The sequence below is a fragment of the Peromyscus leucopus genome, chromosome 20 (genome assembly GCF_004664715.2).
Source record: "Peromyscus leucopus breed LL Stock chromosome 20, UCI_PerLeu_2.1, whole genome shotgun sequence".
In the NCBI taxonomy this organism is placed as follows: domain Eukaryota; kingdom Metazoa; phylum Chordata; class Mammalia; order Rodentia; family Cricetidae; genus Peromyscus; species Peromyscus leucopus.
The window spans coordinates 5,153,912-5,169,777 of NC_051080.1; the positions used below are offsets into that span (position 1 = coordinate 5,153,912).

Sequence of the window (15,866 nt, forward strand, 5' to 3'; positions counted from 1 at the left end):
GTGTGCTTGCCTAGCATATTTGAGGGCCTGGGTTTTTGTTTTTAATTATTTTATATGCATGGGTGTTTTGCTTGCATGTGTACTGTACCAATTGCATGCCTCATGTCTGAGGAGGGCCAGGAGACAATATTCTCCCTCTCTCTCTCTCTCTCTCTCTCTCACACACACACACACACACACACACACACACGCAACTGGAGGGTGCTAAGAATCTAACTCAGGTCCTCTGGAAAAGCAGCCAGTGCTCCCAACTGCTGAGCCATCTCTCCAGCCCTGGAGGCCCTGGCTTTGGTCCCATCACTACATAAACCTGGTACATGACTAATCCCAGCATCGGGAAGCTGGAGGAGAAAGCATTCAAGGTTCTATGAAGTGAGTTTGAGCCTGAGCCTGAGCTACATTAGATTGTGTCAAGGAGGGGAGGGATGAAAGGCGACCCTCCGGTGCCTGGCCAAGATCGAGGGGACACAGCTGGAGAAGTGCTAGGCTGGCAAGATGGATGAGCAGGTCAAAGGACTTGCCACACACACCTGATCAACCGGAGTTCAAGCCCTAGAACTACAGTAAAAGAACTGATTTCCAAAAGTCCTCTGACTTACACACACACACACACACACACACACACACACACACACACACACACACGTCCTAAGCTGGATTGTGACTGTCAAGCTCTGTTTCCCAGAAGATACAAACTCACCAAGGAAAATGATCCTCTGGGATCCACTCTTGGTTATGGATGATTGTGGAGAGAGAGAAATGAGGGAGACCTGAGGACCACAGAGGAGGGAGGCTTTGATTATATGCCCAAAGGGCTTGCTTGGATGGCCTTGAGCAGAAATTGGAACTCAGACTTCCTGGATGACAGCAGAGGGGCTTTGACCAGAGTCGACTTTGGGAGCAAAGACTAGCAGGGGATGGTAGTTTGGTTCCTAATTTAGACTCGGAGGTAGAAGGATGCTTATCCAGGCAGCCAGGACTGTAAAGCTTCAAGGATTTCCTAAGCAGGTGCCTGCATGGTTTCCAGGATGGGACACACTTCAATGGAGTAATGAAACAGTGGTGACCGCTAGATCCCCAGCCCGGGTGGGAGGGGGCGGGACAGTCCTGGGAGAAGGGCGGGAGGGCGGGGCCAGGGACCACTTAAGGCGGAGTCAGGGCGGTTCTGGGAGCCCAGGAGCTGGGCAGCGGAGACTGGCTGGGCCGGCACTCACCCTCGATCCACCTGCCCTGTAATGGTAGTCTATCAGTAGCAGGTTCCAGGTTCCCCGGGGCATGTAGGCAGAGTTGGCGGCTGCCCGGTGTTGGGAGCCACACGCGCTCCAGGAACTCTAGGGGCTTCTCTGTCTGCGGTGCTGGCTCCCGTGGAGATGCTCAACTGACAGCAGAGCTAGTGAGGACCAGAACGCTCCCTTTCGACCCAGTTCCACTGCGCCCATGGCTCTGCCGGCCAGTCTGTTGCCCCTGTGCTGCTTGGCACTCCTGGCACTGCCTGTCCAGAGCTGCGGGCCGGGCCGCGGACCGGTCGGCCGGCGGCGTTACGTGCGCAAGCAGCTTGTGCCTCTGCTGTACAAGCAGTTTGTGCCTAGTGTGCCCGAGCGGACCCTGGGCGCGAGTGGGCCAGCGGAGGGGAGGGTAGCAAGGGGGTCGGAGCGCTTCCGCGACCTCGTACCCAATTACAACCCCGACATAATCTTCAAGGATGAGGAGAACAGCGGGGCTGACCGCCTGATGACAGAGGTAAGGAGCGCTTCTCCCCACCTGCACACCACCAACTCCTCAGTTTTCCTGCCACAGCCCTGGAGGATGAACTGTCACTTCATCTCCCGAGACCTTAAACTAAAATAAAGCAAGACCTCCATCACCACACCCTCCAAGACAGCAAATGACCTGCGGGCTGGTAGTGGTTTGGAGGTATCCGAACCGGGAGATCCTGGGATGGGGAGGGGGAGGAGGAACTGGCTAGTGAGAGTGAATCTGAGAGAGGCTGGAGGGAGGGCGGGGAAAGGAGGATGGCGGCAGGCGAGACGGGAAATGGCTGAGGCGTGGACCGGGGGTCAGCCACCGAGCCAGGCAGGAAGGGCTGGGGTGAGCTGGGGGCCAGGAGCTGGCTACAGTAGGTAGCCTACAGAAGGCTTTATACTTAGCCTGGCTCTTGGCCTGATGTCCAAAAGCTCTATGAGCCAAAAAGAAGGGGGCTGGGAAAAGGATAGGCAAGTCAGGTTACCAGGCCATCTACCTGAGAACGGGGTGGTCAGGAATTGTCCTTGACATAAGAGAGGTGTCCTAAACCAGGGCAGGCCTGTATTAATACGGGTCTTAACAACAGACTTTGGGTAAAAAGCAGTGCTCAGAACAATGGGTGCACCTGAGAACCAAAGGGTTCCTGGCGTCCAAACAGCTCAGCTTGAGGGCTTTGCTTCGAATAAATTAGATTCAACACACATCATGGAGCACCTGCTACAGATGGGCACTGAACCCACCTAGAATAAGGTGGGTCATGTCTTGGAAAAGAAGGACCCCCTCTGGCCAGTGTTCTGGGGTGTCAGAACAGAAAGGAAATTCAGAAGGCACCCCCACCCCACCCCTCACTTTATAGCTGAGAACTGGGCCCCGGGAGGATAAAAGCAATTTAATCAGGGCCTCACAGCTAATTAGCGGCCTTGCTGAGACTAGAATTCAGGACTCCAGGTTCCGAGTCCTATATACTTTCCATTACACCACCTAATTGTGTGTGCAGTAGGGAGGTGGGGGAGAGGGAGGGGGACGGATTTCCTCTAACTAACTGCCATAGCTCTCCAGGTTACTTTGTTAGGAAAACCTGTACAGGGAAGAAAGATTTTTTTTTTTTTTTTTTTTTTTTTTGAGACACCATGTAGCCCCTGCAGGCCTGGAACTTGCTATGTAGAACTCACAAGAAGTCCTGCCTCTACCTCACGCTTGCTGGGATTAAAGTTTTGCCGGGGCCAAGACTTCCTTCTGTTCCAGTGCCTGCCGAAGCCATTCTCTTTCCAGAAATTGAGAAGGGGCATCCATTTCCCCCGTGGTCATGGACCACTGTGGTCCTTCCCTCTAGTTGAGACCTGCAACAGAGGGATAGAACAAGGGATAAGCTCAGGAGGCCTCAAAAGGCCTCGGGAACACCCCCGCCCAACACACACACACACACACACACACACACACACACACACACACACACACACACACACACACACAGTCTTGCTTATCTCCCACACCCTGGCTGCAAAAGGACTCTATTGAGTTGGCTCTGTACTGGGCTACTGCCCCCGCAGGTCAGGGCCTTCTTAGGGGCCAAAATGACACCAAGTGGGAAAGAACTGCCACTTCTCCTGCGCCCCTTGAGAGGTGCAGTTGACCTGAAAAGAGAGTAGGGGGGACGCCCCTCTAGCAATCGTGTAGAATCCAAGTTTGAGGTGAGCCATGTAGAGGGACAAAGGGAAAGAAGTTGTTCTCTGCGCTCCTCCTGCGCTCCTGCTCCCGCTCCCGTGGTGTCGCGGCTCTGATGCGCGCCAAGGTCTCCAACTCCCAGACCGGAGCCGCCAAGATAACCGTGGCCTCCCTCCCCCGGGGGTGCGGGCCTGCGTCTGTGGCTCCTTTTCCTCCACTCCCACCCTGCGCGCGGAGCTGGGGGCAGCTCCTGCCATTCTCAGGTGCTGCTCCTCCCACGCCTTTCAGGGCTGATTCTGGAACAGAGATGGGAGAGATGGGGGCTCCCAGGGCTGACACAGTGGCAGGCTGGGCACGCTGGGGGAGGGGACCTGGCGGGCGGGAGCAGGGATGTGGGGCGCGGCGTTCTGCCCTTTCCTCTCCCTGAGCCGGGGCGGCTGAAAAGCGTCTTTGTAGCTGGAGCTGCTGAGTCCGCTTCTCCCGACGCGTTCCCGGCCTCGGCCCGAGATTCTCGCTTAGTTAAGTCATCTCAGAGAATGGCCATTGTACTTCATGCAACCCCCGCCACCCAACCCTTTTTCCAGCAGCCTTGATCCCACGCGGCTCCTCTCGGGCACCTCTGTAGGGGCGCACCCAGACCACCAATGGGTTAATGCTAGAGGCTGAAAGGAGGAGGAGGAGGAAGGAAGGAAGGAAGGAAGCGATGCCCAGTGCCAGGGAAGGCAACCAAACAAAAGATGAATCAGACGGAGGGAGGGCAGCTGGGGCCCGGGGCGGGGGTCAGGCTTAAATAGGGCCTGATTCGGGGAGCCAGGCCCTCCCTAACCAAACTTCCATCCTCCCTCTCTACTACGGTTCTCTCTTTGATTGGACTGACTGAGGTCCTGGAACAAATAGGGGAGGGAGGCAGGCACTGAAAATGGGGGAAATAACTAGGTATGGGGACCCCCTCTCCAACACACCCTGGCAATGAAGTACAATTGGAGGCTACACTTATTCAAATCCTCGCTTCCCCGGGACATTCACAAGCCGGGAGGGAATGAAGTTGGTCCAGAGGATAAAGATGCACGGATCCCTCAATGGTCCCTTCCACCTACCTCACCCTTCCCATCGCCTGCCTGGTGATGGCAGTGGAGAAACTAACGCCTTTATCCCCCCCCCTCCTCCCGTCCCCGTCTCTCGTCCCCCAGCGTTGCAAAGAGAGGGTGAACGCTCTGGCTATTGCGGTGATGAACATGTGGCCAGGAGTGCGCCTGCGTGTGACTGAAGGCTGGGACGAGGACGGTCACCACGCTCAGGACTCACTCCACTACGAAGGCCGTGCCTTGGACATCACCACGTCTGACCGTGACCGCAATAAGTATGGTTTGCTGGCGCGCCTAGCCGTGGAAGCCGGCTTCGACTGGGTCTACTACGAGTCCCGAAACCACGTGCACGTGTCCGTCAAAGCTGGTACAGTAGAGGCCAGATGGTGGTCACCTAAAGGGCGCTCTCTCGGGGAAACCGAGTCAATTGTAGCCTTCTTGCTACCCCTAAGGGGACCAAACGGGCATTAGTGTTCTAAACCGCCTTCCCACTTCCATTCAAGGTGGGACTAGATCCCTGGGAAATTGAACTGTCCCGTGACCAGTGAGGTCTGCGTTGGGCTTGACTCACACCTTCGAGAATCTATACTTGTATTTGCTGATCTGGACTTAATCCTCTTTATGGTTGTGCCCTTGCAGATAACTCACTGGCGGTCCGAGCCGGCGGCTGCTTTCCGGGAAATGCCACGGTGCGCCTGCGGAGCGGCGAGCGGAAGGGCCTAAGGGAACTCCATCGTGGTGACTGGGTACTGGCCGCGGATGCAGCGGGCCGGGTGGTGCCCACGCCGGTGCTCCTCTTCCTGGACCGGGACTTGCAGCGCCGCGCCTCCTTCGTGGCTGTGGAGACCGAGCGGCCTCCGCGCAAACTGTTGCTCACACCCTGGCATCTGGTGTTTGCGGCTCGCGGGCCAGCGCCGGCTCCAGGTGACTTTGCACCGGTGTTCGCGCGCCGGTTACGCGCTGGGGACTCGGTGCTGGCTCCCGGCGGGGACGCGCTCCGGCCGGCTCGTGTAGCCCGGGTGGCGCGCGAGGAAGCCGTGGGCGTGTTCGCGCCGCTCACTGCGCACGGGACGCTGCTGGTTAACGACGTCCTTGCGTCCTGCTACGCGGTTCTGGAGAGTCATCAGTGGGCCCACCGCGCCTTTGCCCCTCTGCGCCTGCTGCACGCGCTCGGGGCGCTGCTCCCCGGGGGTGCAGTCCAGCCGACTGGCATGCATTGGTACTCTCGACTACTTTACCGCTTGGCGGAGGAGTTAATGGGCTGAGTGTCCGAGCAGAGCACAGAAGTCCTCCAAGCTCTGGACAAAACCGAAGACATGCTAAGATCTGGGGATGTGGGCAGCTGGTGATGCTGATTGGGAGAGTGGGTGGGGAACGAGAGGAAGGAAAGAGGGCTGTACTGGAACTTCTTGGTTTAAGGGCAACTTTTAACCGAGAGGAGCGGTCCCCCGGTCCTTGATAACTGGGTTTGCTGGTCGGCACTCTTTAATGAGGGCTTTTTCCCCCCATCTTCTGCAGTGCCTCAGTCCCACCCCATAATTTTATTTTCTATTTATAAATTGTAATATAATGATCTACTTGCCCAGCCCACCAAGGTGAGGACCTGGAGTGTGGCGTTAACTCTGTCTGACACAGCCAGCCAATCTGACGTCTCACACGCTCACATTTCCCTGCAGGTGGCTTAATAAAGGGAAGGCTTATTGGAAAGCACCTTCACTCAGAGGCACTTCACCTCCCAAGAGCGGGAGCATGGGCACTAACCAGAATCAACACCTTACGTCCAGCCCTCCCTTCTTCCTCAGCGGGACCTTTCAGACTCTTTTGTTTCAGAGGGTATCCCAACCCATCAGCAACAGACCAGAGATGTCCTGCCCTTTTTTTTGGTACTGGTCCTACCCCCAGCTGGGACCGGAACTGTGCTTATGAGTATACATACCAACTTGAGGGTGGAGGTGGGGCTTACCGTGGGAGCCTGAAGACTGATGCTCAGAGCATTTGGAGTCTTCTTTTTTATGTAAATTTTAAAATTCATTTCACATACCAACCTCTGATCCCCCTCTCATCCCTCCTCCCGCTCCCTGCATTTGGAGTCTTCTATTAGCTGCTCTGGCCTATCCCTGTAGACTGAATCAACCCAGCGGCCATCCTGCTGCTGCTGAAGTGGTCTGATTCTTTTTTTTTTTCCCCCTAGGATTTTGCTAGGCCAACTATGCGTGTTCCTTACAGTGGCCCAAACAAAAACTCTAGAGTGATCAAGAATGGTGGCACATGCCTATAATTCCAACACTCTGGAGATGGAGAAAGGACAACCAGGAGGACCATGAGTTCAAGGCTAACTGGGCTTAATAGTAGGAGAGAGAGAGAGAGAGAGAGAGAGAGAGAGAGAGGAGGCTGGAGAGAACAGGTTTTGGCTTGGGTGTATCTGAGGGAGACAGGCTCTAGCGTTAGGGTGAGGGTGAGGTGAGTTTCTTCCTTAAGTCCTGGTGACGGCTCTGCCAGTTTTCCGACCCCTTCCTTCCCTTTTCTGGTTGCGGACTGTGCTTCTTTGGTGTGGGTATTTTTGGAGACTCTTTGGATTCCAACATGGCAGACACCTGAAATGCAGGTAGACTGGTGTCCCTGAGCTGGGAGTGCACAGGTAGGCCTGCTCTGGAAGTGGATGGAGTAGGTAGGATCCAAGGGATGGTCAAGAGTGGTTGGTGTTTCCAGGGGCCGGGTCCAAGCCTGCTGCATCTCTATGGCCAGAAAGATTAGCTCTGTTCTGAGCAGCTGAGTCCATCCTATGTATACGCTGCCCTCTGGTGGCATTCGGGAGAATTCTAAGCCTAGGCACATAGGCAAACAGTCCCCCCACCCCACTACCACCACCACCACTCTCCCCCCACCCCACCCCCTTTCTCTCTCACACTGGACTTGCTCACAGGAACCATGTCCCAGAAGGCAGAACTGACACACGGACTTGTTAAGCTTTTAGCCCTGTGCCTCTGTGTCCGGAGATGGTGAAGGACCGGCTTGCTTCTCTTTCAGTCCTTGGCATTTTTACAGCCCTGTGCCCAGTTCAGCTCTGTGGCTCTGGGAAGCCAGAGGCATAGGTAATGGTGTAGGCTTCCTCGTGCCCCTCACTCTGATGACCCTCAAACCTTGTGGTCCAGAGGTAAAAGTAAATAAGAGTTCCAAAAAGTGCCTGATGAAGGCCCTCCCATTCACCAGGGTCCTCAGTCTGCATTCTCCGAGGACCCATCACCACCTGCCTTCTCCTTGTCTCAGAGACACATCCCAAACAATTGCCTTTTCTATTTTCTCTCTTACCCTACTCTTGTCTGCTTGAAGATCTTGGTGCCTTTTGTCTTATCACCCTGTGATGAGCAATCTGATAAGCTAATTAGTCTTTCTGTGTCGCTGGGCAACCTGTGTTTACTACCCTTCCTAAGTATGACATGTATCTAAACTGCTGAGACTAAGGCCTTTAACCAGAAAACCGTAATGGCCGCCTGGGAATGTAGCTCAGTAGCAGAGCATTAGCCGGGTGTGCACAGAGCCCAAGGTCAATCCCCAGTACCACTCAAATGGCTACGTATATATTCGGGGATAAGGAGAACAGCACGGTTATCATGAAATCACGTTGTGTAGGTTACTTCCCAGGCTTGAGGTTCACCTTCCCCCCTCTAACATCACCCCTTGAGGCCCCTCCCCTTATTATCTAAAAAAATACCCTCTGTCTGCAAGCAGGTAAATGCAGCATCTGCCTGAAGCAGGCGGGCACACTAACTTGCCACAGAGCACCTTCCAAGTGCAGCAACTCTCTCCAACACGGGCACTGCGCAAACATTGTCCATTCTTTGCAATTTTTTTTTTCTCATGGCTGTGCTGCGTTCTGCTGTCTATACTCCCCTAAATGCAAGATTTAGGGGTTGAATTTTGTTTTGATTTTCAAGCTGGGCACGGTAGCTGGTGCCCATAATCCCAGCACTGAAGGCTAAGACAGGAGGATTGTCTTGAGTTCAAGGGCAGCCTGGGTTACCTAATGGGAGCCTGCTACAAACTTTTTTTTTTTTTTAAATCAGATGCAACATGACACATTTGGATTTATTTATTTATTTACTCAGAGACTTAGTCTCCCCTTGAGCTCATAATATTCCTGCCTCAGCTCCCAGAATGTTGGGACTGGGTGTGTTTTAGAATGAAAGTATAATGATACAGGTGGTAGCACACGCCTTTAGTCCCAGCACTCAGGAGGCAGTGGCAAGCAGATCTCCGAATTCTGAGGCCAGCCTGATCTACTGAGTGAGTACCAGGATGGCTAGGGCTACACAGAGAAACACTGTTTCAAAAAACCATGGGGGGCGAAGTGGGGGGAAGGGATGGACAGAAAGAAAAGAAAAAAGGAAGTATAATTACAAGTAATTGTGGCTGTACTGTAGCCTGTTAGTGCACACCTTTAATTCCCACACTTGGGAGGCAAAGGCAGCTGGCTCTCCATGAATCTGAGGCCAGCCTGATCTATTGAGAGAACTCCAGACTAGCCAGGGCTAAACAGAGAGACTCTGTCTCAGAAACAATAACAAACCTTCCAAAACAAAGATATAAAAATTTTGGGTAGAGAGATAGCTCAGAAGTTAAAAACAAACAAACAAACAAAAAAACCTAACCCTCTTTTGAGAATTTCAGACCATTCTGTGATAACCCTGGTAAGAGCTCTACATACAGGGTCATCTGAGTTAGAACCTGCTACCCAAAGGTTCAGCTGACTTTAAGTCCATTCTTTTTTCAAGCAAGAATTGCTGAACACTTACAGTTGAACACTGTATTAGGCTTTGAAAACCACACAAAAGATCAAGAAACCACATTCTAGAGAAATAACCATTAATGTGTAAATGCATAGGCTTACTAAAGCAATGTTAATATCTAGGATGAATCCAACTGGCAGTGTATGCCATGTTGGTGCAGAGAAGGCCTTGTGGGTAGAGGAGGGTTGAAACAGGGTTGTTGATGGGTGTGTAGGTGGGCAAGGCTGGAAAGGATGTCTCAGGCAGGAACTTGGCATCTGGGAGGATGTGTGGCCTTTGACAGTAGAGACACTGGGACTGTGTAGCTTCTGTTGCTGAGGACTCAGTACTCATTGGGCCGAGCTCAAGCACGGTATGTGTATTCTCATTCAATCCTCACAGCGGTACAGTAAATCCACAGGTGAGAAACTCAGGAAAACACGTTTGCCTCCCCCTGACCCCCACCCCCTTCTAAGACACGGGGTTATTCTGTAGCCCAGGCTTAGAGCTCACTGTGTTGCTCAGACCGGCCTCAAACCCCAGGTAGTCCCTCCTGCTTAGGCTCCAGCATGCTGGGAGTCCAGGTGTGAGCCAGCCGCCACATCCGGTTCACAGCAGAGCTGTAAGTCGTTATCCTGGGGTGCTCCAGCCAGTGCATGATAGAATGGGAAAGGAGAGTGTTCTGATGGATGGCTGGGATTTGTGGTCTTAAGTTGCTATTCATTTTGCTTGGCCCTCTCATTACAAAGTCCACGTAGCTCCCCTCCCCCACTTCAAAGCAGCGGAGTCATCTTATTTAAAGCAAAGAAGTAGAATGCACTGCATGAGAGCATAGGACGCATGACTGAGGAAACTCAAGGGACCATTACAGCTTGAAAAAAAAAAAAAAAAAAGATTTAGGCTGGGCAGTGGTGGAGCACTTGGGAGGCAGAGCCCGGGCGGATCTCTGTGAATTTGAGGCCAGCCTGGTCTACAGAGTGAGATCCAGGACAGGCACCAAAACTGCACGGAGAAATCCTGTCTCCAAAAACAAAAACAAAAACCCCAAACAAAACAAAAAACAAACAAACAACAACAACAAAAACCAAAACAACAACAACAAAACCCAAAAAGATTTAGTGACTTATTATTTTCTGTGTCTGAGTGTTTGCTGTCTGCGTGTATGTACACCACATGCATGCCTAGTGCTAATGGAGGCCAGAAGAGGGCATCAGGTCCCCTGGACCTGGAGTTATAGTTATGAGTTACCATGTGTGGGTGCTGGGAACCAAATGAGGGTCCTCTGCAAGAGCAGCGAGTACTCATAACTACTGGGCCATCTCTCCAGCACCCTCTGATAGGTATTTGACAATTATTTCTCATTTTCCTTTTTGAAATCTTCCTGTTTAATTAAATTTATTTTTTGAGTGTGTGTGTATATGTGTGTGTGTGTGTGTGTGTGCGTGTGTACATGTGTGGATGTGAGGGGGATGTGTGTGTGTGTGGGTGGGTGGGTGTAAATATGTGTGTGTGTGTGTGTATGTGTGTGCATATGCATATGCCAAGGTGAACATGTAGAGGTCAGAGGACAGTCTTTTAGTGCTGGATCTCTCCTTTCACCAGTGGGTTCTGGGAATCAAGCTCAGACTGTCAGACTTGGTAGCAAGCACCTTTACCCACTGAACCATCCTACCCATTTTTACTTCTTCTTCTACATTAAATGGCTGTCCTCATTAATTAAAACTATATAGCCATCCAGTTAAGAAAATATATATTGTTCAAGTTTCTGGCGAGCTAGTAAACCAGTAAAGACAAGGGTAGGAGGACGGCTTTCAGTGGTAGAAGACGGCGGCTTTCAGTGGTAGAAGACGGCGGCTTTCAGTGGTAGAAGACCTGCCTAGCATGTGCAAGCTCTGGGTTTGAGTCCCAGAAGCCACGCCGTTCTTTTGGGACCAGAGAGAAGAGAGAAGTGTAGCCCTGCAATGCACTGATCGTGTAGGACTTCGAGGGACATAATCAAGGTTAAGTGAGATGATGCCGAGGCCCCTGTCGGCAATCAGTGCTCAGGCAGTTGAGGAGAGGAGATTGCCCACTGTCAAGAGCAGTCTGAGTACACAGTGAGCTCCAGGCCACCCTGTTTCAAACAAAAAAAGGTGGCCGGGAGGCAGAAGCAGACAGATCACTGTGAGTTCAAGGTCAGCCTGGTCTACACAGTGAGTTCAAGGCTGACCAGGGCAACATAGTAAGACATGACACCCTGTTTAAAAAAAAAAAAAAAAAAAAAAAAAAAAAGTGGGCCGGGCGGTGGTGGCGCACGCCTTTAATCCCAGCACTTGGGAGACAGAGCCAGGCGGATCTCTGTGAGTTCGAGGCCAGCCTGGGCTACCAAGTGAGCTCCAGGAAAGGCGCAAAGCTACACAGGGAAACCCTGTCTCGAAAAACCAAAAAAAAAAAAAAAAAGTGTGGTGGCTCATTGATGTAATCTCAGCACTTAGGAGGCAGAGGCAGGAACCCAGGGTCCTCCTTGGAGGCCATCTGGCCTACATGGCTCCCTGTCTGAAGAAACAAGCATCAAACCCAAGGGTTAAATGAAGGTATAAGTGTGGACAGTGTCCTGATGCTGTAGGGCTGGTGCACTTGTGGGAAGAAATGTCAAAACACCCCATAGACCCTTGGGTTTTGGTTTGGTTTTTCAAGACAGGGTTTCTCTCTGTAGCTTTAGAGTCTGTCCTAGAACTCGCTCTGTAGCCCAGGCTGGCCTGGAACTCACAGAGATCCTCCTGTCTCTGCCTCCCTAGTGCTAGGATTAAAGGCATGTGCCACCGCCACCCAGCTACCCCATATATCTTTTTAAAATTATTATTTTTTTCATTTATTTTTATTGTATGTGTTTCTACTTCACCTGTGTAGCATTTGAGTGTAGTTCTGCTGCAGGCCAGAAGAGGGCATTATTCCCTTTAAACTGAAGTTACAGCAGTTGAGAGCTACCATTGTGGGTGCTGAGAACCAAAGCCAGGTCCTCTCTGTAAAAGCAGCAAATGCCCTTAGCCACTGACCCATCTCTCCAGCTCCTCCCCACCTCTAGAGGAAGGACCATAGGTGAGAACTTGGGGGAAGGCTTTGTCTCGAACCCTTACTAGAAACTGAATCTGGAAGAACATTGGTGTTGGGCTTCCAAACTCCAGAATTATGACAAATTAATGATTGATTTATTGTTATTACAAGGGAGGGTCTCATTCTGCAGCCCATGCTGGCCTGTTGCTCACTTTGTAAACCAGGCTGGCCTCAATCTCATGGCAATTGTGCCTCAGTCTCCCGAGTGTTAGGAATACAGATGTGAGCCAGCATGTCCTGCTAACATCTGTGACATTTTATCATGATAGCCAAAGAATGCAGGCTTCTGGTCTTTAGGAAGAGACCAGTGTCAAAGCAAAGACTTTACTTAATGAAAAGAATCTTCTCTTTTGCTGGTTGTAGCAGCTTACATTATCACCCTGCTCTCCGGAGCAGAAGCAGGAAGATCAGAGCTCTGGGCTAGCTTTGGCTAGTGGAGAGTTTTAAAAGCAGCCTGAGACTCTGTCTCAAAAAAACAAAAGGATCTGGGGAAGCAGCTCAGCCATAAAGAGCACTCACTGTTCTTCCAGAGGACTGGAGTTTAGTTTCCAGGAATCATGTAGGGCCACTCACAACTACTTGTAACTCTAGCTCCCGGGGGTCCACTGCCCTCTTCTGGTCTCTGCAGGGGCTGCACCCATATGCACACACATAATTAAATGCTAAAAGTAAAACCTTTAAACAAAACAAAAAGAGTTGTTGAAAATCATCATCTATCCTTTTTTTATACATAACTTATTTGTATTTTGTGTGCACTGGTGTTTGGCCTGCATGTGTGTCTGTGTGACGGTGTCAGGTCCCCTGGAACTGGAGTTACAGTTGTGAGCTGTCATGTAGGTGCTGGGAATTGAACTTAGGTCCTCTGAAAGAAAAGCCAGTGCTCTCAACCACTGAGCCAAATCTCCAGCTCCCCAAACTATCATCTCTTAAAAAATAAGACAACAAAAGAGCAACAACAATAAACCAAAAAGGACAAAGGGAGGAAAGAGAAAACGAGCGTTTCTGATTAAGAAGCTTGTGTGGCTCCCTAACTATGATTTTGTGGACTGCTTTACTTCTCTAGTAAAACTTCCCTCTCAGGTGGGGAAACTGAGGCAGCTGTCTGTTGAAAAAAGGCCATGAGCCAGCTATGGTGGAAAATTCCTTTAATCCCGACACTAGGGAGGCAGAGGCAGGCAGAGCTCTGAGTTTGAAGTCAGCCTGGTCTACAGAGTGAGTACCAGAACAGCCAGGGCTGTTGCACAGAGAAACCCTGTCTGGAAAAACCAAAAAGAAAAGAAAAGAAAGGGCCATGAATAGCTTATTTTTTACAGATGATTTTGGGGCCAATTAGCATTTTTGAATCTTTCTCCCCATTTTGTTTTTGTACATGACTTGACATATACATTCTAATAAAGATGAGAGATTGTTTTTTATTAAGTTTTGTTTTTTCTGTTTTTCATTTTGTTTTTGCGACAAACTCTCACGTTGTTCAGGCTGGCCTCAAACTCACTATACAGCTAAGCGAGTGTGAGCCATCCTGCCAGTTAAACAAACAAATTATGTATTTTATGTGTGTGTTGCCTGCTTGCATGTCTGTATACAACGTATGTATGGCCCTGGGATCAAGGAGGCCAGGAGAGGAAGTCGGAGTCCCTGGAACTGGAGTTACTGGTGGTTGTGAGCTGCCATGTGGGTGCTGGGAATTGAACCTGGGTCCTCTGAAAGAGCAGCCAGTGCTCTTAATGACTGAGCCTTCTCTCCACCCTACTTCCCTTTTTCTTTTTTCTTTTTCCACGACAGGGTTTCTCTGTGTAGCCCTGGCTGTCCTGGAACTCGCTGTGGAGACCAGGCTGGCCTTGAACTCAAAGATCTACCTGCCTCTGCCTCCCTAGTGCTGGGATTAAAGTCGTGCACCACCATACCCTGCTACCCTCCTTTTTTTTTTTTGGTTTTTCGAGACAGGGTTTCTCTGTGTAGCTTTGCACCTTTCCTGGGACTCACTTGGTAGCCCAGACTGGCCTCGAACTCACAGAAATCCGCCTGGCTCTGCCTCCCAAGTGCTGGGATTAAAGGCGTGCGCCACCACCGCCCGGCGTTGCTACCCTCCTTTTTAAATTTAATTTGAAAATATTGTTAGGTGCTGGACGGATGGTTGAGTCGTTAGGAACATTGACTGTTCTTATGGGGCAGCAGAGGACCCACGTGTTGAGGAGGACAAGGGAGCTGGGCCACTTCAGTGGTTCAGTAGAGCTGCAGAGAAAAAGCCTTCTGGCCTTAAGGTTTTGAATTTTCCCAGCACTTGGGAGACTGAGGCAGAAGTACTGCCACAATTTGAGACCAGTCTGGGATACACATAGAGTTTGAGGTCAGCCTTGGCTATAGTTATGGCTTTCAGAAACAAAAACAAGCCAGAACCGGTAGTGGTACACGCCTTTAATCCCAGCACTCGGGAGGCAGAGCCAAGCGGATCTCTGTGAGTTCAAGGCCAACCTGGTCTACAAAGCGAGTTCCAGGAAAGGCTCCAAAGCTACACAGAGAAACCCTGTTTCGAGAAAAAAAAAAAAAAATAGAAGCAAAGGATTATCCTGCTGAGGGGAGTGATTAAACTTATATATTTTTCTTTTTCCTTTTATTTTGACGCCAGCTAGTTTTGTTTATTTGCTTGTTTTTTTGTTTTTGTTTTTGTTTTTTTTTGAGACAGGGTCTCTCTATGTAGTCCATCCAGACTGTCCTGGAACTCACAAGATCCACCTGCCATCAGCCTCCTAAGTGCTGGAATTAAAGATGTGTGCCACCACACCTGCTTAAATTTGTATTTTAAAAGGAAAATCAATCGAGGGCCTAACACAATTCATTGCTTTGGTAGAGGACCCAGCTGGGTGCCTCACCATTGCCAGTAAGTCCAGTTCCGGGGGATCTGACGTCTTCTGGCCCCCACTTCCATCAGGCATGCAAGTAGCACACAGCAGACATACAGGTGTTGGGCCCAACACCCGTCCAGATACAAGACATAAAATAAAACAGAAACTGGCACTGGGAAGGGCTTTCGGTTAGTCTTGTCTCTAGACGGAGTCTGAGTTTCCTTGCTGCGGCTCCAGCCGAGAGCAGGAAATGCTGGCACTCTCACTGTGTGCCATGAGGAGGGACGGTGGGACAGTGCAGGGACGTGAGAGCTGGGTGGGCGAGGAGGACACCGCAGGACTCTGTTACCCTCTAGTCTCGGATCTGCGTCTTTGGAAACCCAAGTCCAGACTGTCTCTACACGTATCTCCGTATCTCCGTCGGACCCTAGAACCCAAGTATGGCGTCCAAACAGAACTCTTTCTCCGTTGTTCTCTGTTGCTTTCAAGCGGTCCCATGAGGAGAGCCTTGGCTTAGCTTGGAGCTGCTGTCCACAGGCTGAGACAGAGCCGCCCCCCTAACAGCCAGGCCTGGGCTGGACACTGCAGCTGCCCAGGGAACAACTGCTTAAGCCCCAGCAGCTGCAGCAGCTGCCGGTCCTCTCATTCCCACCACGCATGTCCCTTCGTTA

The 15,866-nt window shown here is 51.1% G+C and overlaps 1 protein-coding gene across 1 annotated transcript; it reads left to right on the forward strand.

Annotated features, from left to right (window-relative positions):
• The first annotated feature begins 1,161 nt into the window (after positions 1-1,161).
• Dhh (desert hedgehog signaling molecule) lies at positions 1,162-6,629 on the forward strand. Its single transcript, XM_028891912.2, has 3 exons — positions 1,162-1,740; positions 4,599-4,860; positions 5,133-6,629. Exons 1-3 carry the CDS (start codon positions 1,438-1,440, stop codon positions 5,756-5,758), a joined length of 1,191 nt encoding a protein of 396 aa, XP_028747745.1. The 5' UTR covers positions 1,162-1,437; the 3' UTR covers positions 5,759-6,629.
• Positions 6,630-15,866: the final 9,237 nt, after the last annotated feature.